Below are 25,563 nucleotides of genomic sequence, written 5' to 3'. Positions count from 1 at the left end.
GAGATATGTGCCCATATTTAAGCTGAAACCAAATATACAGAGCTGAAACAAAAAATATATATGACTGAAAAAATATCACCAATTTGCTATAATTTTGAATGGCAGTAACTCTATCCTAAGAAAATTTATTGAGTCATTTAATAGTGATATCAAAGAAAACTGACCCTTTTTTCCATTTTTCCCTGTCTTGTTAATTCTATTTCTCCTTATTTCTTTCTTTGTCTTTATGTTGTGTTATCTAAGAACCACTCAGATGCAACAAAGGACAATGGGGAAGATAATCAGTAGAGTATGAGTCACCCAAATTCTCAGTTTATATGATAATGCAATAATGTAAAGCATAAATATATTGCACTTATTGTTTCATTAAAGTAACTGTAGAAATCTTAAGGGCCGATGTGTTTTACTTAATTTTATATCATTATGTTTATCAAATCAATGATGAACTGTCAAAACTGTCCATTAAATTTGCTACTTACTTATCAGGATTTTTCAAACTGTGTTTTTTGCAATGTTAGTCCATTAGTTGGTCGCATGGTCTCTCAATGAACTTTACCTTTCTTACTCTGCTCAGGCTACCATAACAAAATACCATCAAGTGGGTGGTTTAAACAACAGAAATTTATTTTCTCACAGTTCTAGAGGCTGTAAGTCCGTTATCACTACGCTAGGATGGTTGGTTTCTGATGAAATCTTGCTTCCTGGCTTGCAAACAGCCCCGTCTTGCTGTGTGCTCACATGGCCTTCCCTCAGTGTGTGCACAGAGAGAAAGAGAATGAGTACTCTGGTGTCACTGCTCAAAAAGGCACTAAGCCCATCCAAGCAGGATAATACCCTCAGGGCTACATCTCACTCTACTTAACCACTGAAAGGCCCCTACCATCACATTGGCAGGGCTTCAACATATAAATGCTGGAGGAACACAAGCATTTGGCGCATAATAATGCCTAATGAGAAAACATATATACCTAAAATGAGCTGAGTATTTTAAGAGTCTTCTTTCTTCTGGTCTGAGCTGATATTATTATGTCCATCACTGGCAGACTTCAGTAAAGAGCTTTCTTGATTTCTTTTCGGAGAGGTTAGGAGGTGGAGGTTCAGTTTTGTCTTCCTAATACTGATCTCTCTGGGTTCTCAGTATGACTTCTCAGGCCCAGACACACATGATCCTATGGAGAGTGAGTGTCCAGTCCACCTGTGTGTAAGAATTCTCCGAAAGAAGTATTGAATGGATGGTCAGCAGGATCATGCAGGAAACTGGATCACATTAATGTCAAGCTAACGTAAGTAATGCAAAAGAATATTCAACTTTTCCTTTCATGCAAGCCAAGTCTGATGGTATGGCTCATGACTTTCCTACCCGAAGGTGATAAATAGGGCAGGAAATAAGGCTGGACTCCATGTCGCCTGGCTTTCCTAACGTGACCAGACCTCCTCATCTAAGAGGTCTAAAAGTTGAGTAATTACAAATTCATTTACATGCATAATCCATCTTTACTAATTGGACCAAAGGCGGAGCAGCAGCAAGATGGAGGAGGTTGGACTCCTCCATAACACCACAGCTGACCCTTTGGGGGAGATTTCCTCATTTTTGCCTCTTGGCTTCCAACTGGATCAGGAGCACTTTTGTGCAACCTCTTTGTGAGAGACTCTAGAAGCTGGGATTTAATTTGGTAGAGTCTCCTCAGGAGTCTTTATTCCTCAGGGTGTCAGGACAACTCTCACACCACAGGAGAGTTCCTCACTTATTTCCACTTCAAAGGGGCATTAATAATAATCCTCCTTATTACAGAATCCAACCAGACATTCTCGTGTGATGATTAATTGAAAGGTGTTGTATTCTTTCTCTTTTCAATATATCATGTGCAATCATTTCATCCCCTAAAAATAAATGTTCTCTCTGTGAAGAAAGGGCACAAACAAAAATGTTTTGAAAAGTAATCACTTGTTTAAAAAATGGAAATTGGGCTTCTGTGTTGTAAGGAATGTATGTGCATAACAGTGAAATTCAACACTGGTAAATGATCTGACTACCTCAAAGTGAAGTTTTTGCCTTCCTACAGTGGCCTTTAACCCTGCCCTTTCCTCCAATCTGAGAAGAGCTGATGTTGATGGAACATATAATGGCCCCTTTCCTGTGTAGTAAAGTCAGCAATAAAGCTTAGTAATTAAGGGTACCAGGGAGGCCCAGCCCAGCAGGCTAGTGGTGTGGCGAACACTTTTAGAACTTCAAACAATATCAAAGTCACTGAGAAACGGGCCTAGCTCAGTTCTGGTTTGAATTAAGCTTCACTTCCACACGCACTTTTCAAATCCAAGCTCAAACAAGAAAGCCAAGGCCTTCTGGATTTCATTAGAGCCAATTATCTTATCTGTTTCATCTCAGGCCTGACCCTAAGGCTGGCAAACAGCTATTCAGTGCATTTGTGTGGTTGTTTGAGAAAGCCTCCAGTCAGCCAATGGCCCGAGGACCTGCTAATTAAAACACCGTTGCCCCCCTGCCTCTAGTGATTAAATATTTTCAAGCTTTTGTAAATAATTTTTCCATTCTTTGCCCCAAGCCTCAAAGGTCCAATACATGCAGTAATTTATTTAGTTTGTCAGAGAATACTGTTGGAAATAGGGTTATAATGGAACCTTTGGAAACTTTTATAAGTCTTCGTACTTCTGAAAGTGACAGTTTATAAACCAGCCAAATGTGTATACTGTTTCTGATGTAATTATGTCCTAATGGCCTTTCTCCTTTTGAAGTGATATAGTATATAGCAGGCTTACTTTTTGTCAATAATCATATTTCCTCAAATGTCTGCATGATATCTAGAGTCGGAATTTAATAAGGTCACTTAAGTCCTAGAAATTGTCTGAAGGTATATTGCCTTTATGTTTTTTGTCTGAGGGTGGGTCCCAGTAGCAAAGACGAGCTTGGGAAGATGAGGACTCATCATACCCTTGCTAGCTCTTTGCGGCAAGGACCTGTTAGAGAACACTAAGAATTCTTTCTAGAGCCAACTTCAGAGGAATCAGTAGGTGAAATGGTGATGCTACATCAGAAAAGAAAATATTTAAGGAGGAGAAGAACATTTAGAATTAAGATCACTGAATTAAAAACTTTTCCCAGACCTGATATATATTCAGAATGATCTGAGCTAAGATGGTTATCTTGCAACTGGGTTGTGAGCAGAGGGAAGACATTACGAACTTTCTTTGTAGCTCAGACTTCCACTAAAGCATGCTTGGGTTAATAAAAACCCCACGACACCCACTACGGCCTTTTAACACATGGATTTTGGATTTCGCTGCCTCCTAGGCTCCCGAAGCCTTAAACTGGCCCTTTCAATGACCACGTGTACCAAGTAAACTCCTCATTGACCGAAACACAGACAGAGCAGATGAACATACACAGATACTTCTCATCCTTTCTGCCCTGGGCACAGCTACAGAGACTCAGCTCTTCTAGTCAATCCAATATTGTTTTATTGGCGGAAAATAAAATCCAGGGTTTTGTTTGTTGTTGTTGTTGCTCTTTTTGAAGTATTACAAGAAAAATTTTCAGTAGGCTCATTAGTTGTATCCAGGGTTCACTCACACACCTATGAAAAACAACTACGAGACCAAACAGCTCTGCTTCTGTTGTTCTTAAAATGACACTTTGGTCTTATCCTAAATAATAGGCTTTTAATAAAAACATCCACCAAAGGCAAACAATTAAACAATACATAAAGCACCAGGGGGCAACCTCGTGGTTCAGTTACAGTCTGGAGCCATTCCAAAGGAGAGCATGTGGGTATTTTACAAGGAACAATACAATTCTCCAAAGTTATTATAAAGCAACAAAATTTTAAATTGGGCCACATAAGCCCTTCAAACTTGGTACAGGGTTTTATGCTCAGCCCTGACAATGGGATGATTTTTTTGCATCCTAGTTTCCTCTAAAGCATGTTTAGAGAATAATGCCAAATATATGTGTGTGTGAGTATGCACACATATATTGTTATTTCACAAGATGATAAATATTAATTTATTTTTTTAAAAAATTGACACAGTACATTAACAGGTGAGTGATTCTTCTTTCATATTATTAAGTTTTGGAGAGCACCACATATAAACATTTGATTGTTATTGTCATGTCTTCAAAAAATGAAACTAAATGGTATATATTAACAAACTTTTGGCAGATCAGTTCTCTGAATAACTTAGAATTTAATCTGTTAATTAAAACTGAGTCAGTAAAATATGACACACACCAGATTTTATTATTTCTGTCCCTGCCTTTTTCATCTACCGTGACACTTAGTAAAATTACAATTATCAGAGAGAAGGGATTCACTGAATAATTTCTTTTTTATTTTAGAAATCCTAGAACATAAGATGGAATTTACAGTGTCGGAAGCTTGTACAAGAAAGAGGACATGGTGATGTAAAGCAAAATCAGAAGCCTAATGAGACAACTCTAAATCTAAGAAACTTTCTGAAACTAAAAGTACAGAAGAATGGGAGACCAAGATCTCTTTGGGTTACGAAACTTTTAAATAAAATCTGGTTCTGTTCTATTTCTGCTCTTGGTTTTGAAAAGGTTCCTCTTCATTTCTTTGCCTTTGGTTACTATTCCAATAAGAATGCTAATTTGTTTTCTGAAATTCAGTTCATTTTAGTAATATTGCTTTTGTTTCAAGAAGTTAGAAACGAGCTACAAATACACATCCTAGGTTAACCAACATTTTGTTTTCAAGTGCAACAACACATTTCTCTAATAGAGAAGATAACATATCAATGCTATTTTTATGACTATCTTTTCCGCAGGTATTTTGGGACTCAAAATATCCTCTAACTGAGGTACAGATAGAAAATTCTGCTGAGCTTGAAAGTTGACTCAACCATCTGTCTCCCCTCTTCTCCCATCCACTTCTTATACTAAGACATATGAACATAAATGCCATTGAGAAATATGGCACAAGTGTCATTTTGCAAGTCTTTCCCTTCAGAAGTTGTGCAATTCATAAACTTACTGCCCTTCATAGGGCTTCACAACAGCAGTGATGCTCTTTGGAACTGAAGATGTTTGGACAATGAATACTCAGTACTGCAATGCCCACAAAAAAGATGGGCAGATTTCTTATGGATACAAGGACAAGCAGTTATCCCTCTAGAAGAGTGCCATAGAAGTTAGTATGTCTTCCTAAATGAGAACAGATGTTGATTCACATGTTTTATCTACATAACCTCAGATAATTGGGATAAAATATGGAAAAATGAGTTTATCAACCAGATGTCTTCTGTCATGCAAAGACTTGCACAACTCTCTGAAGGTCCTATCCACCAGATAATGGTGTAAACTTCTAAACAGAATTTCAGTTGGCAAAATTTTCATGAGGATGATTCCTCCACTTGGAAGCTCAATAAGTAAATTTCTGCTACTAAACCATTATACTTATCTAATTGTCAGAAAAGAAATCTAAATCTACAAATTTAGATTCATGGTATAGTGAGACAAACATTTGATATATTTTTTTACTCTCTATCATCTCAATAAATCTAGTAATAGTAAACTTTAGATGTAAAATCATGGAAAGGGAGAGTAATTATTCAATGCCAAAAAAACCTTCACTCTAAAACCCAAAGACATTAAAATTTGGTTAATAAATTGCTGTTCAATTAGGGAATAAGTAAACTTTTACTTTGGTGAGAGCTTTATCTTACCAGTTAATGAAACATAATCTTACTAGTAAACAAAGCATGAGCTTCATTAACTGGTAAGATAAATTCTGAAATTTGAAAATATTCACTAGAACTGAAAAAAGTGTAACTCCAGATTTCTTCATATTTATCTTCCTCTGGCTACATCATACCATATTTAACTGCACAACAATTTCACAATTACTAGATTAGATGATTTAGGTTGAAGACTTGATCTTAGCTGCTTGACAGTCCAAAAGATCTGCAGTTTCTGGCCTAAAAAGCTTCACAATAATATTTCATGGAAATATTTCATTTCCTGATATTACAGAGTATCACACGTATGTTGGGAGGGTTTGGTGCAAGGCAATTGTTTTACAATTCAGTATTTCATCTTGAAAATAAAACCAAATCATTTCTAGACACACAAATCACCTTCTTTCTTAGAGAGAACTTCTAAAGATAAGAGTTAATTAAACATAACCAACCTTTTATTAGTCCTTATTATTTGAAAAACTTTAATTGTAATACAAATATCTGAAAATTTTTGGTTTTATAACTATTCTAATGCAAAGAAAAATATTGCCTTAAATATTATAGTTGATCTGACCTTAGAAAATAATAATAATAATAAATTGTAACATTTCAACTATTTTTAATAGTTCTTCACTGCAGATGTCATTCACCTTTCAAAGTTTCAAGCACTTCCAGATACTTTCTGGACTTTTTACCTGAGCTCTGTACTGTCTAATAATATCATATCTCTTTGATGCTCAGCTCAAAAATCAAGTTTGCAAGTTTCCCGAGGAAGACAGGTGTGCATAAGATCAATTTACTCTCAAGGTCAAAGAGCAGAAATTCTAAGGGTATCTAGAGACACACACCTATGGAAATTGCAATTTTTTGATGAAAATTGGTACAATATGTTGCACAGATGAGAGAGGAAAAAAACCCTCTTAGCCTATGTTTATTTCTGAAGCTGAAGAACAGATAGAGTTGACAGCTTTCTGAAATTTATTCCTGTGGATCTTTTTCTTGTGACCTGCTTTGATAAAACTTCTTGAAACATCTCAACATGCTGAATATAGAAAATAAAATCTGGATCATGAATAGAATCATAGATCACACCAGCAGGAAATTCATGTGTTTATTGCAATAAAATATTAATAGATGAAAATCATGACTGCTTTGGTCCTATGATTGATTGACAGGTTCAGATTTGAAGTCCACATCTTCTTTGTTAGTTTAAGTCTTTCAGAAAGAAAAAATGTGGGCTTGATTTGTGAGGTTTGACAAATGGTCTTGGAAAGATAGTAGTAGGGCCAATTTGATATGTACAGTATTTCATATTGGCAAATTGTTTCAAGAAACTCCACCCTCTTTCCCAAAATGTCTTCGACATTCTTGGGAAAATACATACTATCATGAGCACAATATATTTGCTTGTCACTAACAATTGAGAATCCATCGCAAGACTGGAAAGCATCAACCACAGTTCTCAAAGACAAAATAAGATCCCAAATCATTTGGCAGTATTGAGTGTGATTTTTAGATGACAACAAATCATTCTTTATTTCAAAATAAAATCTGAAAGTCCATTTATAACATATGTTTTATTAAAATTTAGTTTGGTATTTCCCAGATTTGATCACATACCCCTTCAAAAAAATCTAAATACATACATAAGAAGAAAATATATTTCTTTTAACAAAGTTGAAAAAATATATATCTCATTGTAAATAGATTGGTTACCAAAAGAAAAAAAACATGTTTTAATTTTATAAACTCTCTTACTACATCAAGAAGAGGGGAGGCATGAAGAGAAGTGGCTTGGAGAAATTATATGATACAAGGGTAATGAAAATCTAGGAGACATTTTTCCATTTTAAAGTAGTGATACCAGTTAAGATGACCAAGCCAAAAGTTGGGTAGATGAAAAGGAATCTGTGAAGAATTTCTCACTGTATTATTACTTTGTCATCTCCTACTCTTGATAGAGGAACTACAGTTTATAGTTTGGGGCCAATGAGTGCTGTCTCCACAATCACACTTGCTGCCACAAATCCCTGATCGCCACTGATCAGCTGTGTGACCTCAGAAAGCCTACTGAAATTCTAGAGGCTTGGTATCCTTATCTGGAAAATGAGAGCACTGAAACTCAAGAACTTGTAAAGATTTTTTAGTAATAAATAACTAGCAAAAATTAAATCCTTAAAGAATGCTATATATTACTGTGATATTATTATCATGTTGTTATTTTTACACTGGTATTATTCTCAATTCATATAGCATGGAATTACATTAAATATAATAAAAATAAGAACAACAATCATAAAACAAAATTTACTTAGTTGTCATTACTAAAATAGAGAACCTAAATGTTTACTTATGGTCCCATTTCATGTCTTAGAATGTAACAAACTCTTTTTTTTTTTTTTTGAGTTGAAGTCTCACTCAGTCGCCCAGACTGGAGTGCAGTGGCCGCTCCCGGCCACCGCAGCCTCGACCTGCTGGGCTCCGGCAATCCTTCCACCTCAGCCTTCCAAGTAGCCGGAATTACAGGCATGTGCTACCACGCCCGGCTGATTTTTTTTTTTTTAAATTTATTGTAGAGATGAGGTCTCGCTGCCCAGGCGGGTCTTGAACCCGCGGGCACAGGCAATCCACTCACCTCAGCCTCCCAAAGGTGCAGGATTACAGGCTGAGCCACCGAGCCCGGCTACAAACTCTTTTTTCAGTTTATACATATGACAAGAATATTTAGAAGTCAGTCCTCTAAAACTAATTAGAATAATAATGATATGTTTGATAAAATAACAGTGGGAGAAAATAAAATATTGTATTTATTTATGTGTCCTGCCCCATATTATCTATCAGTCCACGGTAAACCTAAGCACACTGAGAAAATTCTATGGTGACCGTTATTGACTAGTTGTCTGAGGAGCCCTTGCTCCACAAATATGACAATAAAAGGCTCTATTAAGTTCTGCACTTAAGTTAAATGCACATTTTTTTTCAATTTTTGTCACAAGAAGGGGAGGAATCAGCAGAAGCCATGACTTCTATTTTAAAGACCATACAGCAGGAACAGAATTGACCATTTGACAAACTCCAAATAGACATGATGTCTGGTCAGATTTCCAATCACAGTTTTGCACTAATGGATTTTAGATATGCTTATATCATTAAAGAAAAAAATTATGACCCAAAGACAGAAGAAAGGGTCCCAAACTGTTGGGCTGTTTACATGTGCTCAAATGGTTCAAATGTTTTGACTCTGTAGCAAAAACTGTGAGCTTCTAAAATTATAGTATGTTTTATGGCCTAATTATTTGAGCAAGCATACATTTACAAGCACATAATATTTTGATTAAACAGAGATACTTCATAAGTCAATGAAAGAAAAAAATAGCTATTTACAATATTAACAATAACATTTCTGATTAAATATTTATTTCACAGATTAGATAACTTTCTTAAATTTCCCTTTTTAATTAGTACGCTGACAACCTCTGTGAACTAGAATCATTCTGGATCAATTTTCCCTTAAGATGAACTTCCCTGAAGAATTGATATTTGTCTTTTAGAAATACTTATAAATAGCAAATATTAATTAAGGTAGCTACAGACTATAACATATTGATTTGGAGAGAAGATTTTTAAAAATCAGAACTTGTTTGCATCTAAGGAACCCAGGTCAATAACTCTATGATATCTCATTCGCTAGTCCTCAATATATGCCAAGTGAGTTATTTATTACTCCATCAAAACTCCCATAATGTAAGGAGATTGTACTTCTTTTTAGAACTTAAAAGTCTACACAGGGATTGCCATTCATTCATTTATTATTTAATAAAATAGACATAATTTCAAGGACTACTACTATCTTTCTTATACATTGGAAATTACTACTTAAAAAAAATTTAGAGGTGTTTTCCTTCCTCATTAGGTTTAAGACGAAACATGAGATACATATTTTTTCTCACCTACTATAAACAAACCATTAAATGAAATCATATAACAAAATCACTTTAACGTTTGCATGACTCTTAAGAAAGTTAGCCTTTAGAAAAAAATAATGTGTTCAGTCCTCATTGAGGGACTATGGAGAATATAGGACCATTGGAAAAATTTTTTTAATTAATTGGAATAGAGATTGCTTAGCAGGCATTCAGCAAAATATTTGTTGAATACAGAGGAGTCTGACATTGTTATAACCAAATTTATGGATGGTCAGAGTTCTTTCTGAAGCATACTTCTTGAGAAGTCAAGCGATATCATGTAGTTCTCTCAGGATTTTGTTGGAATCACTTAATATCAGAGCTTTTTGATGCTTCTACTGTAGTCAGCATTATTGTCTCTCTCTTCTCTGACTCATTCATTTATGCATTGGTTGACTCATTTAACCAGTGTTATTGAATAGCCCTTCTTTGCCGTGTTGGGTGCTAGGTATCTGTGCCTTTGGTTGGGAGGCTGTGGGGACATAAAAGCCTTACACTTTGGTAAAAGGTTACTATACTTAATCACTTTTATCACTCCTTAGAATTTTAACTCATAAACAAAAGAGAGTAGCAATGTGGTGTGACAGAAAGAGCATGGATTTTAGAGTCATAAACTGAGTTCACATCATAGCCCTTCCAATTAGTAGGTTCTGTGACTGATATAAAACACTTAAGAATCAGCCATAATTCCTATAAAGTTTCTAATTTAGGACCTGGCATGTAAGACCTCAATACAAATAATCATAATTATTTTATAAATGGTAACCTTGGAAATATATCTCAGTTGAACATAAAGACATTTGATATGACTTGATAGCTTCAAAACTCTCATGAATAATCTTAAGTATACCCTTCAATTTGATTGTTTCAGGGGTGAATGGTAACTAGTCGTCTGAAATAATTGAGATATCCTATTATATTTTTAAAATTATTTTTAATTATTATTATTATTTTTTGCATCGGAGTCTCACTCTATTGTCTAGGCGGGAGTGCAGAGGATCATGACCACCGCAGCCCCGACCTGCTGGACTTAGGTGATCCTTCCACCTAAGCCTTCCAAATGACAGATCTACCTGTGCATATCACCACACCCAGCTAGATTTCTTTTTTTTAATTGCAGAGAGGAGGTTTTGCCAAGACTGTTCTCAGACCCCTGAGCTCAGGCAATCCTCTCGCCTCTGACTCCCAAAGTGCTGGGATTACAAGCATAAATCACCATGCCCAGCGATTTAAATATACATATATATATATTTATAAGCTTGTAGCACACATAAAATGTTTAGTTTGTTTACAGTTTTTGTTTTGCCATAGAGAAAGCACACAAGGAACCACAAGAACAATATATGATAAATTTTGGCTGGTAAAATAAGCAGCCATCTTATATCCCACTATAAATGCAGCTGCTTCAGAGAGAGACTTTCCTTCTGAAGATATTTATCACAGTCCAGAAACAATGAAAAACTAAGAAAAAGAAAAAAAGGCATCATTTACTTTTTTCCCCACCTCCATTTCCTGCACCCACACACAGATGCCAGAAAGATATTCTGTTTTAATACTGGGAAACAAGGATTGTTTTAAGAAGAATAAGCTTATAAAATAATACTACATCAAAAAATATTTAGGAGTCCATCTGACTAAAGTCCATATTTACAAAGGAGTAGATGCATAGATAGATGGGCTGTAAAATACATCACCAAGTATGATTCATTTTCGTTCCGCCAATTCCACTTTCATGCCCTTGAGCCCACAGAGAAAGATCATTTCATGATTTCATGTACTTCACCATATATTCTCTCTGCCCAGTCAGTATGAATTCCTCCAGCTCTAGTTCATTTTTTTCCTTTGAAAAATCCCGCTAATACTTAAAAACCCAGATGGAACAATACTTGATGAAGCCTTTTCTGAAATGCTTCAGGAAGAGTTCATCACTGTATCTGCACTAAGCATGTCTGTTCTCTAGAACATGTTTCATGTCTATCATGATCCCAAGTGCACATCACAGTACCTGGCATATAATATGTGTTCAATGCATGTTTTTGAATGAATTAATTACTTGTTTGACTCATCCATAACAAATTCACAGTACTTTTAAATGTCGAGTAACAGACATGGTATAGTTCAAAATTGACAGGATTATTATAGTTCAAATGAGGCTCTTTAATCGCTATGAACATTAAAAATCACAATTTTAAATTTCTATAGCCTAACTGAATAGTGTCACTTCTTCTCTAAGCTTAAGTAACAGGACCCACACTAGGAAGTTTAGAAAAGTTTGCTAACAGACTGCGGACAGTTTGTTTGTCCACAGTCCAGTCAAAGAGAAGGTGCCATTCTTAATGACAGTCAGTCACATTCAGGCATACTTAATTCACTTACCTTTTCCATCACAAGACAATATGCATTTACAATATTTAGTAAGAATGATTGTCTTTAAATAAGTTCTTTAAAAAAAAAAGTAGCCGTCAATTCACTTTGTGATGTGAGAAAAAACAGACACAAAATATAAATTGTCCTTCACTGCTGTGCATGTATGGTTCATTTGTACATAAAGCTATAATACCATATATAGTATTACAGTAATAAAAATCTAGCAATTCTACATTACAGATTCATAGATACAATAAAATATGCTCTAGTAAGGTTGAGAACTTAATGCATATCATGCAAGTTACAAAGTTAACTTGGGATGTAGCAAATAAATCGAACATGTGATATAATACTAAAGTCAATTATCCTATTAGAGTTCCTTGAAGATATTAATAATGTTTGTGAATGTGCAATTGTAGTCAAAGAGACTACAGTTTTATAGCATGAAAACTCATATAGTTTGATTTCTTAATATAATTTTTTCCTTTACTCCTCATTGAAGCAAAATATCTTCATAGACAAGTTGACAGAATGTAAATTTATTCTAGCCATTTTTCTATAAATATTGCATACATCTCTGTGTATATTTTCCCTCAAAGTACACATCTGGAATATGGGTAGAGTTTTCCTTTGTTTCTTAAATACCCAGCCATATTTATTTATTTATTTTATTTTAAGTGAGAAAGCAGGATTTATTGAGAGGACAGAAAAGCTCTCACAGTGGGAAGGGACCCGAGGGAATTGCCCAATTTTAAATGCATTTTTAACAGATATTTTCTACCATTTTTTCTTAGATCTATTGTCTAATGAGAAATGACTTTCAATTGAGAAAATGAAGTATGCTTACACAGGACAGCAGAAACCACAAAAATTCCATTTTATTGAAAAATGTCTTAATTAATTCTCCAAGTTTCAAATATATGATCAATAAGATTTTCTTCCTGGGGATTTACAAATGATGAATTTCAAAACTATGACTACCTCTAAAATTTCTTTTCATGGAGTTATTTGCTTCTGCTTTCAACTAAACAAAACACCCAAGAAATTGTACAATACCAACAGGCTATAAACTTCACCTAAGATCTTGCAAGGGAAGCACATGGTGACATTTCTCCTTAAAACACAGACCTTTCCAAAGCTAATATGTATATTTTTAATTTCAGAGAAGAAATGCTCATTTTTAAAATTCTATCTCAAAAAAACCTTTGTATTTGTTGCTTCTTGCTTAAATTAATTTTTTAAAAAATTCTTTACTTAGAGAAAAAGAAGCAGAATGCTGTGTGAATACATTTCATTTGCTCCTCCATTTTGTGGACATCTGAAAAGAGCAGTTAATTAGTTGATGTTTTAATGTGAATGAAAAAATACACAAAATACATTTACTCTGCCATCAAATAAGACTGCTTAGGTCAATGTTCCTAAACTGAGCTAGCTCCTTAGGAATATGAATGCTAAACGGTGCTGTGTTAAAAAAAAGGAATTCTACAGTCCGCTTAAGTTTGGAAAATGCCTGTCCAACAAAATTAAATAGCTAGTAAAGAGCTTCTCAGAGCAATTAGTATATTAATGTCATGCCATATGTTATAGCAGGCAGAATTTTACAGAAATAACTATTTAATAATAAAATCTGCTTTTCTCCTTGTTTGTGGGGGTGAAAGAGAAAAATGTCTTGGCTATTGGCCAAATACCTGTATAACTAAAATTAGGTCTTGATATACTTTTTTTCTTACACATATTCATGTGTATCTTTGGAGTCATACTTTACTTTAGTTAGATATTTGTGTTTTTCGTTCACATTTGGTGTTATTTCCATGGATGTTTGTTTTTCAATTTGCCACTTTCAGAGAGAAAGAAGTACCAACCTGAATGCTTCGAGGTACTCAACATCTCCCATGGGGGGATCAAGGCCACCTGTCCAGGCAATATTTATGTTGTATCCTTCTCCAAGGCCTGTTCCAACCTGGGAAGAGAAAAGCCACAGTGGCTAGACAAGACGGCAAATAGAGGAAAGTAAGAAGAGAAGAAAACAACCACATGGGACCTCTTGAAACAAACATCAAACAACACGTCAAATCAACCCAACCTTGCTTGACAACCAGTGCTCTGGGTTATGCACTTGTTCTGCACTGGTTCTTGGTCCCGCGGGACAATTCAGTAATCTCGTGTAATTTAAAACACCAGCAAAGGACAAGAAAATTAGGGGTAATCATGCAATGCAATTACTTGAAAGATACAAATAAAAGTGGGGCTCTAAAGAAATAAACCGAACCTCATTTGGGGCTCCACTGCCGGGGAAAAAGTTCCCTTCATCATAGCGATGGAGTGAAATGTACAGGATGCTGGGGTCAGCATAAAAGGCCTGCTGGGTACCGTTTCCATGGTGAACATCCTACAGGGAAAAGAAAACAGACGACTAATACAGTCAGGTCTAACTCTGTGTGGAGGCTACCTTTCTGATTTCTAGTTCCCTGTCTTTCTGTCCCACTCTTCTCCTTTTCTGTCTTCTCACTGGGTCCCTCTTTTTCTTTCTCCCATTCAGCCTGCTTCCACACCACCCCCTTTACTTCCTGAACTTTCAGGCAAATTACCCTTTAATGCACTCATTTTTTAAACTGGCTTCTAAAAATCAGGAAACCACAGCGAGCATGCCCTAGAGACTCCAGATGAGCAGTCATTGAAAAAGCCCAGTCCTTTGGTACAATTAGATATTTATACACCGGCTCTTTGTACTCTTTGCTTCAGTGATGGAATCTAGCATCCTGTTTTATGGAGGAATTTTATGACTTATTAACTGCCAACAGTTCATAACCCCTCAGGCTTAATTAACTAGCCTCATTGGCCTCTGCAAAAAAAGACTAATGTTTAAACTACAAACTAGTATTTTGCAGAAGGATCTATGGCTTACAGAGCATTTTCGCAATTCTTGACAGAACACTAAACATACGTGTATGCATTGATTTGCCAAGTCCCACCATTAAGGTCAAAGGCTTTGCAACCAGCTGAATAAATTGGCTTTCTTCAAGCATTCAGTTCAGTTAGCAATCCCTCAGCAGTTAGAATGGCTTCAAAAGAGATGCCAGATGCAAAAAGGACTTCATACTTCATTTTGGTAAAATAGTAACACAGGCGTTGAAGACACAGGAGCATGAGCTCATTAACTCTTAAATCATTTGGCCCAAAGCAGAAAGATGGCATGGGACTTTGTGTAATCTTATGCAATCTGCTTAATTTTAATATCATATCATGATTCTCTTCCCAGCTTTCTTCCTGTTCTGTTTTCCTTTTCCTAAACCACTCACTCTTCCCACTCAGAAGAAAAAGAAAAAAAAAAAAGACTGTCATTAAAATTAATGAAAAATATTTAGGACATTTGTATATTATAATGAATTAAAACTACTAGCATTATTTCAAATATCTTCACTGAAAGTCCCAGGTGTTAAGGACCTCAATTTATATGATTTCTAATATCTTTTGAACAAAAGTAAAGTGTATCCTTTTTAAAAGCTTTTAATCTACATGTTAGTATTTAATAGCATATTATCACTACATCTTTAACATACATAGTTTCTAGTTCTGTTATTTAAAAGTTTTGACAACTTGCAACTATATACTTATATTGTACTTTATGTCAGTAAGAATCACACTATTTTCAACGATTCCTAGAATTTTTAAGTCAGGCTGTATGAAAGAAACTTGTAGTAATTATTTAATAATTGTATAGAATATGTGGTATTATTTCTAATTTAAATGATAAGTAAACTGAAGCTCAGAGAGTTCCAGTAATTTACTAAGACTATGTAGAGAATAAATTGCAAGAGTGAGTCTTGTTCCACATCTTATTCTGAAGGTCAAACACTTAACCTTTATTTGGTTAACTTAAACTTAACATTTATTATCTTCTTGATCCTCCTGGCAAATCTATGAGGTGAGTCTTTGTCAGTCATTATTTCTCCTTGTGGGTTTCTATAACTTGTCTCCAGTCCAGTATTTCTTTGCTAGATACAACCAGAGCCTCCTTTTGGTGAGTTCTGAAAACCTACACTGAACTTGCCATCCGTGGTGTAGACATGCAATATTATTTTCTCCCTTTTGAATAGTAAACATATTCAAAATTAATTAAGGAATCATAGTATCGGGGCAGGTATGCATCAACCTAGAGACTTGTTCCAGCTAAAGGCATACACATCAGAAAAAAAAATTACTGAAAATGTACTAATTCTTGGATTTCTGAATATTCAAAGGAAATCAGAGCAAAAAAAAAGCAAAACAATTTTTCTTTACGTCAATAAATATGAAACAGCTTAAGCCAATATATCTTTTGTGTTGGTTATTGGATATCTAGACGATAGACAAACCAAATATTTTGAAAAACAACACAGAAGGAATGCTTGCATTTTTCCTATAAAATAACTGTATTAGTGAGGGTTCTTAAGACACATTTGCTCTGAGGATAAATGCATTTACAATTTGAAAAGCAGAAAAATACTGTCATTGATTACTATTGTTTCTCTAGGGACAATGTAAAGGTTTATTTAAGAAGGTCAAAAGATAATATGTTGTCTAAGATATAACATTACTGGTTCTTACAAAGGTGTTAGGCACTTATTAGTGCATACATTCCTAAATAAGAAATACAGTCTTGTCCACAGCATAATAAGGTTTTCAACAGACATTGTTCATTAAAAGATATAAATTCTCTCTTTCTAATACTTGGGTAATCCTTGATTCTATATTCATATTCATCAAATATTTAGAGATAAGGGTTAATTAAATCCAAGTATGTCTATTGTTTGGGGCAACAACTTACAGTATAGTCTTGAGGATCTCTGCTTAATTTTTTCAGTTTTCCTTGCTGCAAAATATTCATACAAAGTACTGGCTTCTCAGGTATAATCTGAAACTTGTTTCTCCATAGCAACAAATACATAATAGACTAAGATAAGAAAATTATTGGTGATTATGAGATGTGAAATAAAATGAATCATTAAAAACCTCAAAATAGACTTTGTATCTAAGATATGCTGGGAAATGCTGAAAAATAATTTCAGCATTTTACTGATTAAAACATAAACTTAGAAAATTGATTCTGTACAGGGACTCAGAACCAATATATTTCCATTACTATGTTAAAATAGATTTGCATAATTTATATATTCTACCAGCTAATGTTATATCACTCCTAATAATTTAGCATAGAGACTTGTGATAAAAATATAAATGCATTTGATTAACAATGCAGTTTTCCAAATCAAAGGACATTTGAATTGACTTTTCTTTTTACAAAGAGAGCCTAAAAAGTATTATTTTCAAACTAAAAGTCATATAATCTAAAAGCTACCTGAGTCACACAGGCAAATCCTAATTCTAGGACAAGTCAATGCCCTGAACACAATGGCTGTTCTCTTGCAGGTTGAAAAACCTGCTCCCTCTACACCTGCTCCCCCTACACATTCATCTGAATATGTTTGGAACCTTCCTTAGAAAGAGAAACTTAATAAATAAGCTTCACAGATCAACTGGAATCATTTCTGCCTAAAATATTCAAGGCCTCTGAATTTGGCTGTGACCCCAAATAGGAGGTGAATTAGAACTCTGGTTCTGTATTTGCTAGGCATGTGAAAATGCTGAAACATTTTTCAGCTGCTGGACAATGGAGTGGCTTTGCCATCTATTGGCACTCGGGTTTGTGGAGTTAGTTCACACCCACCAGTTAATGTTAATGACTTTGGATGTGCAGGAATGAAGCTCTTTTGCCATTGAAGAACCCTCTCCTCTTCTCCTTTGCTAACTAGCAGAAAAGACCTGTCAGCCAGGGAAAACGGATGTCTCAGGGCCACGTGGCACTTTAAAACTTCCTTCTCGGCAGCTGGAAGAAATAGGAATTTCCTCAAAGTAGCCCTGCAGCTGCAAAATTTGGAAGACTTGAAAGTAAGAATATGTGGGCTGGTGGTGATCTCAGAGGCAACCCTTTGGACAGAACTTCTTATATTTAAAGACTCTGAAACAAAAACTCCTCATCTACTGCAGCCTGTTGGGAAATCAGGATTCTTTATGATTGGATAATAGAGCAAATTCATTATCAAAGGAAAGTAAGCTTGCAGGAAACTCCTTGGAGCTACCAAGTAACTTATTTTATAAATTGTGTCAAATTTTCTTCTGCTGTTTTTTATTCTTATACTGTATTAATAATCAAAAACAAAATTTTGAATATAAATTCTCTGAAGTACAAAGTATCTATCACACAGGAGACAGTTTAGCCTTCAAGTCTATTGTATAATTCACTACTTTTTAATTTGACCATCACAAAGGTGCTTTTAAAGAAGACCCTTAACAGTTTTTGATTATCTTCACAGAACCACAAATGGTAGCAGAGGAGATTCTTCAGAAAGTAAATACTAAATGATTCTTAAGGATAGGACAGAAAGCTGACTAATCACCTTCCCACATAATTTTGACACATTTAGAAGCTAGACAATTTTTTCCCACAATCTATGGTGTTCATCTACTTATTTTGTGTTTGTTTTTATCATGTAGTATCAGGGTCTCAGTCTATCACCCAGATTAGTAATGAATCCCTGGATTCAGGTGATCCTCCTCCCTCAGCCTCCCAAGTGCTGGGATTACAGGCATGAGCCACCGTCCCTGGCGGCCTTCACTTGTTATCCTTTCTTCAAGTTTTTGGCTTAACTCTCTAGCATAGACCTTACAGAACTAGGCACACATTAAATTATTTTTAAATGTTAATATCTTATAAATTATGTAAAACAGTAACTATTAACTGCTTGAAATGTCATTTTAAATGTAATGGGAAAACATGTAAGATTTTGCCGCTGTAGCATATCTAGGCCTTCAACATATTTCTTTAATGGTGAACTATGACCTACATTGAATCTTAAGCATGCTTGGAAAATACACGGGTTTCAAGATTCTTCACTCCAAATGCCTGCAGAAATGCTACAATACAGTGTGCGGAAAACATCTATTCCCACCAAGCACTACAAATGTGTATCAGTCTTCCACCCCTCTTATCTTCATTTTAACTTAGCTAAGTATTTCTTCACATGGATTTGTTTGTGCTCTCTCAACCCTTTGGTGTGCCTGCTTAACTGAATCTGAGGGCTGGAGGGTGAGGCCACGACTTCCAATAAGATTTAATTATGAGTGCAGATATGAACAAGATTTAGACTATTAAGGCTTGCACTTCAAAAAACCCTTTAACATATTTTGCCTTTAAATCTTTTATCACCTGCAAAAATTAATTAAGAGCAGATGTAGCAGGTTCAGTTTGGATGCCAGGGTTCATTTCCTGTCTATGCTTTGTCAGACAACCTATTACACCTCCTCATGAACTAGAGGCACGCCGAAAAGGGGGCTCATAAATCACCATTCTGTTCTCTTTGCCCTTTCCTGGGTTGGTCCTTTTTGTATGGGGCAGATCTCCAGCTCATTATTCATGAATACACTATAGACAACATGCCAAGTGTCATCTGCTTTTAAACAAACCATTTGTTAAACAAATTATAACTCTATAGTGTGAGAATGCATCATGTTCAAATGCAAGGCTACTCTAATGCCTCTGACTTTTAATCACTCAGGGTTCCTGCAGGGAATCATCCCAAACTGGCATCTGGGATCTGAGATCTTTTCAGTAAGAATGACATGCTGACTTGTTTTAATAATATCACTGTTGCACAACAAGCAACATGATTGCTAACCAGGGGAAGTGGCCAATTGGTTACCAAAGCAACAGCATTCTTTCCAGCACATCTGACTATTGAGTGTATATTCTGTAGGGAAAAGTAAATTCAGGTTCTGTTGGGTTATTTTAACTGTGGAAGTATCAATTCATTTAAGGATCATAAAAGTTGCCCTGATCTGCGCCTTCTTCTCATTAAATTGCAGTTAACACCATGAAAGTGAAACGTGAATGTTTATGGTTTCAGAACTGCAATCCTGAATTTAATGAGTTTCCACATTCAAAGGAAACACACCCTTCAGTTGTTTGCAAGTGCTAAACGCAAGACAACCTAACAGAGAGATACAAATCCATTCCCCTTTATCTAGAGTCACTGAAAATGCAGCTCTGGCCAGGAATACATACCAGATCTACAATCAATATCTTGCTTATATTTAGTTGGTCTCTCAAGTATTTGGCGGTAATTGCAACTGAATTAAAAAAGCAGAACCCCCTGTGGAATAGAGAAGAACAGAGAAATAAGAAAGCAAATCATCCAGGAAAACCATTATAAATAATGTTCAGAGCGTTTTTTTAAATGCTATATGATCTCTGAAGCCATAAATCTGCTTCTGGGAGTACCTCGCAAGATTTTTCAGTCCATCTGCTAACAATTAGAGGCTTCAGAAACATGCATGGGGCAGGTGACCGCCAGGAATCGTGGCGTTAGAGATGGCCAACAGATCCTGGTACTTACATGGCAGTGGATTCTTCAGCATGATGGCCAGGGGGCCTCACAACAGCAAACCCATTCTGTAGGAACAAGACAGGTTTTCAGTGGTCAGATGTGGGCGGCATGGTTTGGATCTCCATGTACAACAGGGCATCAGGTAAACACACACAAAACTGAAGTCTCCTCGATGTCACTGACCTTGATTTTGTGTCCCCATTACCAGTCATAGCATGAACAGAAGCAATACATATGATCACATTTTCTCAGATCATGTCTCAAAAACAAGGATCCCATGGAATTCAGGGAGGAACAGGAATTTGGGAGTTATACCTAGCTCTCAAACACACATATCAACTGTTAAACTAGTATGATTCATTAGCAAGAACAACCTCTTATTTTATGACATCGATATCTGACAGAGAGGAAATTCACTCTTGGTGCAGGTTTAAGTCAAAGTTTGGAAAGACCAGGGAAGATACAAAGTGAAAATTCTTTAGCTGGATTCCCTCAATGGTTATTTTCACTCCAATGTCAGTAAAATGATAAATTTACACCCACACACTCACAAAGACACAAAAGAAACCCCAGAAAGGTGAAAAAAAAGAACAATGGAAAGCCCATATTTTTTCCAGTCTATAAATATAGCTTGGATGGCCGCCAATACTTGCAACTTTATTGGATTCCCTAAGTCAATTTCTAGGCTATGTTCTGGAATTTTATAAAGAATTCCAGGGCTGAGAAGCAATAGGATCTATCCATGATCAAGAAATGCCTTAACCTCCAGATTAGTTGGAATGCATCACGGAAAGCTGAAGTAACTTCGGCATGAAGGCAGGGAACTATAAATCCTTGCAAAGCTAGCATGCTAAGAAAAGTTGGGTTGTTTGACGTGAAAAATAATCATTTATCACATGTTTCACACCACCTTTCACTTAACTATGGCTCAAGAAACATGCTCACAAGAGAATGTTTCTTTAATATACAATCCCAGAAACTTTTGAAATAGTTTTACTATGCCCTAGGGATTTTTTTCTTTTTCACATCCTTCACTGCAAGTATAAAGATATTGAGAAAACTAATCTATTCTCTAGGTCTTTAACCACACATGCATTTTTCTACAATGTTATGTTACAGTCTTAACACACAATGAGTTAATTTGCTATATATCTTGTTGAGTATATATAATGAAAATCTCAAGCAAATTAGAAGTTAAATAACACAATACTAATTAAAAATCTAGGAATGGTGATAAACACATTACTGTTCTTCTTAAGGTACTTACTATCTCTCTGGCAATAAAAGACTAATATGAAAGAAACTCTTAATGAGCAACACTAGACAATAGAGATTAAAATGTTAATATTGCAGAATGAGACTATAGAGTGCTATAGGACTTCTGAGAACAGAGAATTCAGTAAAGATTATGATAGATACAATAATAGTTCACTTGGAAAACAATACTTAGAATGAAAATTAACAACAAATATATAATACAAGGTGATATAACTAGCATGTAAAGAGCTTTTATAATTAGATTAACAATATAAAAATATATTTTCTAATTAATTTAAAAATATCATGTTTTATGGGTAAAGGGAATGACTAAACAGTACAAAGAAAACATTCAGTGACCAAAAAATATTCAACTTAATTAGTAATCAAACTCAGCTGAAAGCCCCAATAAGAAGTCATTTTTTTCCATATAGGAAATTATAATCCTAAAAAATGCTCTATGCTGACAATGCAGTAGTAACTTATACATTAGTGTCTTGTTTATAGAAGGATAATTTATTATAGTCTTTCTGGAAAATAATGCACCTCTATATATGCAGTGCCTTTAAACACATTCACACTCTTTGAATTTCTAATCTACTTAAACAGTTTTTGCCCTAAGAGTGTTAGTCACTATGTATATAAGCAATTATATAGAATATAATATTTATATACAATAGGAAAAATGGGAATTGCCTAAGTTAGTTGAGAGACTGGTTAATGAATTATGGTACCTTTATGAGAATATAAGATAGTCATTAAAAGTTTGTTATAAATATTCAGTGAAACACAAAATACTTTAGAATATTAATTTTTAACGTGTTGTTGTTAATATACACAGTATGATATAGTGAGGGAATCATATGGAATTTTTTTAACTTATAATTTCATATATTGTCCAAATGATTTTATAGCAAAAATGAGTTATTTCAGAATGAAAAAATACTATAAAACCAAGAGAGAATGTTGAAAGGTAGATATTAAGGGGTCTTACCAGAAGAGCTGTGTTTACATAGGCAAACAAAGGATTAAAGGGTATTCTGGACAGAGGAAAATGCATGAATTCAAAGAAAGAATTTTAGAAAGTATTATCAAAGGAAGTCAATCTGATTACAATCCATGCTAAGGAAAAAATGGAAATGAAATCTCATAAGTAATTAGCTGAAATATGGAAAACAAAACCCAAATAGACTTGAATTCCATCTTCCTCTTTACTCTTACAAATTCCTTGAGTAAAGAGTCTGCTTTTCATTTCAGAAACCTCTTCAGTACTGCCACCATTCTGCTAAGCTGCTTCTGAATCTGCTTGACCTTAGACTGCAAATATCTTCTTCTTGCCAGTATCAACAACTCTTTTCTAAGTCATCATGATCTACTAAAAGCTACCAGTGTATCCTTAGAAACATCAAGCTCCTATGTATTCCATACCTTTTCTGAGTACCCCTTCTTCCTCACAAGGTTGCTTCTCCTACAATCTGCTCAAGTAGTAGCTGTTTCTCCTCTCCCACCTCACAAATCAACCTGTAGCACAAGGAGAACTGGTGTCTCCTTGTTTCTTCACTGCTGTTTTGAGAGCACAAAGCCCACTGTACTCACCCCACAACACTGTCTTGTGGAAAAGGATTAGATAACCCAGAAAAAGGCAAGATAAGATAGAACAAAATAAGAGATCGGAGATTGAATCCTAAAGCATTCCACTCCCTTTTCCTCCTGTTACACTAGAGGAGGTGTTAGTTCTCCAAAAGTATGTCTCATTACTCGCAATTTGGACCCTATCCCTTCCTGCTTTTCTACCATAACTTACCAAACTTTTCATACTAACACATTAATTCATATTAAAATTACCCTCTAATTTATGTGGATTTCATCTAGATTTAAATTAGCTTATTTCTGCATATATATATAGATATAGATAGATAGATAGATAGATAGATGATAGATAGATAGATATAGATAGATACAATCTTCATCCTCAATCCCAATTCCTCTAGTTGTCACACTATTTCCCCTTTTGAACAGCAAACTCTCTTGAAAAAGTGGTCTATCCTATTGTCTCCTTTCTCCTTTTTCCCACTTTTGCCTCAGTCATCAACTTCTAATTTCTCTTCCAACCTCATTAGTCCACTAAAGATGCTATTACAAACGTCACCAATGGCTGCCCTGCCAGTGAATCGAAAGTCATTTTTATTATCTCAGTCTGTTGACCCTCAATAGCTTTCAACACTATTGGCTGCATCTTCCTTTTTACAAGACTCATCCTTTAGCTTCTATGACTTCATACTCTCCTGGTTCTCCTATCTCTCTTTCCAGTTCCTGATCAGTCTTCCCTGAAGGCTTGTACTGAGTCTGCTAGTTAACTATTAAAGTTACTCAAGTCTTAGGCTTCTCTTCTCTTCCTTTCACACCTCCTAGGCAATGCCTCCACTTTTATGAATTCAACCATCAGTCATCATCAGATACTTCACAGATTTCTACCCCCAGGATGGAGTCTACTCTGAACACCAGATCAATATGTCAGCCTAACTACCACTATCACTTCAATACATCAAGATAACTTAAAATTCAATATATCCAAGATCAAACTCCAATCTCCTCCCAGCCTTTTCTAACTTAACAATGATACCATGAGTCATCCAGTGACTCAAGTCAGGGACCAATGAGTTGTCTTTAATGGCTCCCTTTCCCTAGGTTTCCTCCATCTCATTTCAATGCATGGCAAATTTCTCTTGATTTTGCTTTAAGTATCATTCAAATTTGTACATTTATATCTCCATTCCTTGAACATTTTGCCTTTTAAATTCTTGTCTTTTTTCATTACTGCTCCAGTATTTTTAGTGATTCCAATATCCATACAGATGACCCACTCAATATCCTGATTTCTTGGTTCTGATTCCTTATTTTCAGTGCGTTCATCTTCTGTTTACAGTTATACTCCTAGACTCTATCATTCCTAATAACAGCATCACCTCCATCATTTCAATGTCAAACATCCTACTATCCTACTATCATATCTTTCCAGTTAAAGGCTCAATTATACTGGGATTTTCAAACCACTGATCCTATTCATGCTTTGCTATCCATCATTTACCCCCACCACTGGGTTCACTTGCCTCCCTATATGGGTTAGAGTTCAGGCCCATCATTATAGACACTTCCTTGCATATATGTTCTGTGATATTGTCCCTTGCTCCCTCCAACATACATCCCTGATGTATTCTGCTCAGGCTGCCATAATGAAATACCACAGATTAAGGTGGCTTACACACAGACATACATGTCTCACAGTTCTGGAGGCTGGACATTTCACATACAAATTTGGTAGGGTTGGCTGGGCTCGGTGGCTCAACCTGTAATCTCAGCACTTTGGGAGGCCGAGGCTAGTGAATTGCCTGAGCCTGTGGGTTTGAGACCAGCCCAGGCAACTTGGCAAGCTCTCTTCTCTACAATAAACCAAAAAATAAACCAGGTGTAGTAGCACACGCCTGTAGTTTCAGCTACTTGGAAGGCCGAGGCAGAAGGATTGCTGGAGCCCAACTGGTCGACGCCAGGGCGGTCGTGAGTGTGCCACTGCACTCCAACCTGGCCAACTCAAAAAAAAAAAATTGGTATGGTTTGGTATTTGATGAAGGCTCTCTTTCTGGTTTGCAGATAGCTATCTTCTCCCTGCAGTCCTCATATGACCTTTCCTCTGAGTACTCGTACACACACACACACATACACACACACACACACACAGAAAGAGAGAGAGAGAGAGAGAGAGAGAGAGAGAGGTAGCTATTATTTCTCTTCCACTTCTTTTTTTTTTTTTGAGTTTGAGTCTCACTCTGTCGCCCAGACTGGAG

General features: G+C 35.6%; 1 protein-coding gene across 2 annotated transcripts in view; it reads right to left on the bottom strand.

Annotated features, from left to right (window-relative positions):
* HDAC9 (histone deacetylase 9) overlaps nucleotides 1-25,563 on the bottom strand; it is a 512,743-nt gene that overhangs the window by 146,359 nt on the left and 340,821 nt on the right. For both annotated transcript variants that reach the window (XM_008054886.2, XM_008054887.1), the window contains exons 18-21: nucleotides 20,474-20,529; nucleotides 20,143-20,230; nucleotides 14,311-14,430; nucleotides 13,904-14,001 (exon numbers count right to left, since the gene is read on the bottom strand). In XM_008054886.2, coding sequence (XP_008053077.1) covers nucleotides 13,904-14,001; nucleotides 14,311-14,430; nucleotides 20,143-20,230; nucleotides 20,474-20,529 — 362 coding nt within the window. The remainder of the gene's footprint in view (nucleotides 1-13,903; nucleotides 14,002-14,310; nucleotides 14,431-20,142; nucleotides 20,231-20,473; nucleotides 20,530-25,563) is intronic.

The sequence above is a fragment of the Carlito syrichta genome, unplaced genomic scaffold, assembly GCF_000164805.1.
Source record: "Carlito syrichta isolate Samal-C Ts95f unplaced genomic scaffold, Tarsius_syrichta-2.0.1 Scaffold301572, whole genome shotgun sequence".
Taxonomy (NCBI): domain Eukaryota; kingdom Metazoa; phylum Chordata; class Mammalia; order Primates; family Tarsiidae; genus Carlito; species Carlito syrichta.
This window is presented reverse-complemented; position numbering and strand designations above follow the sequence as displayed.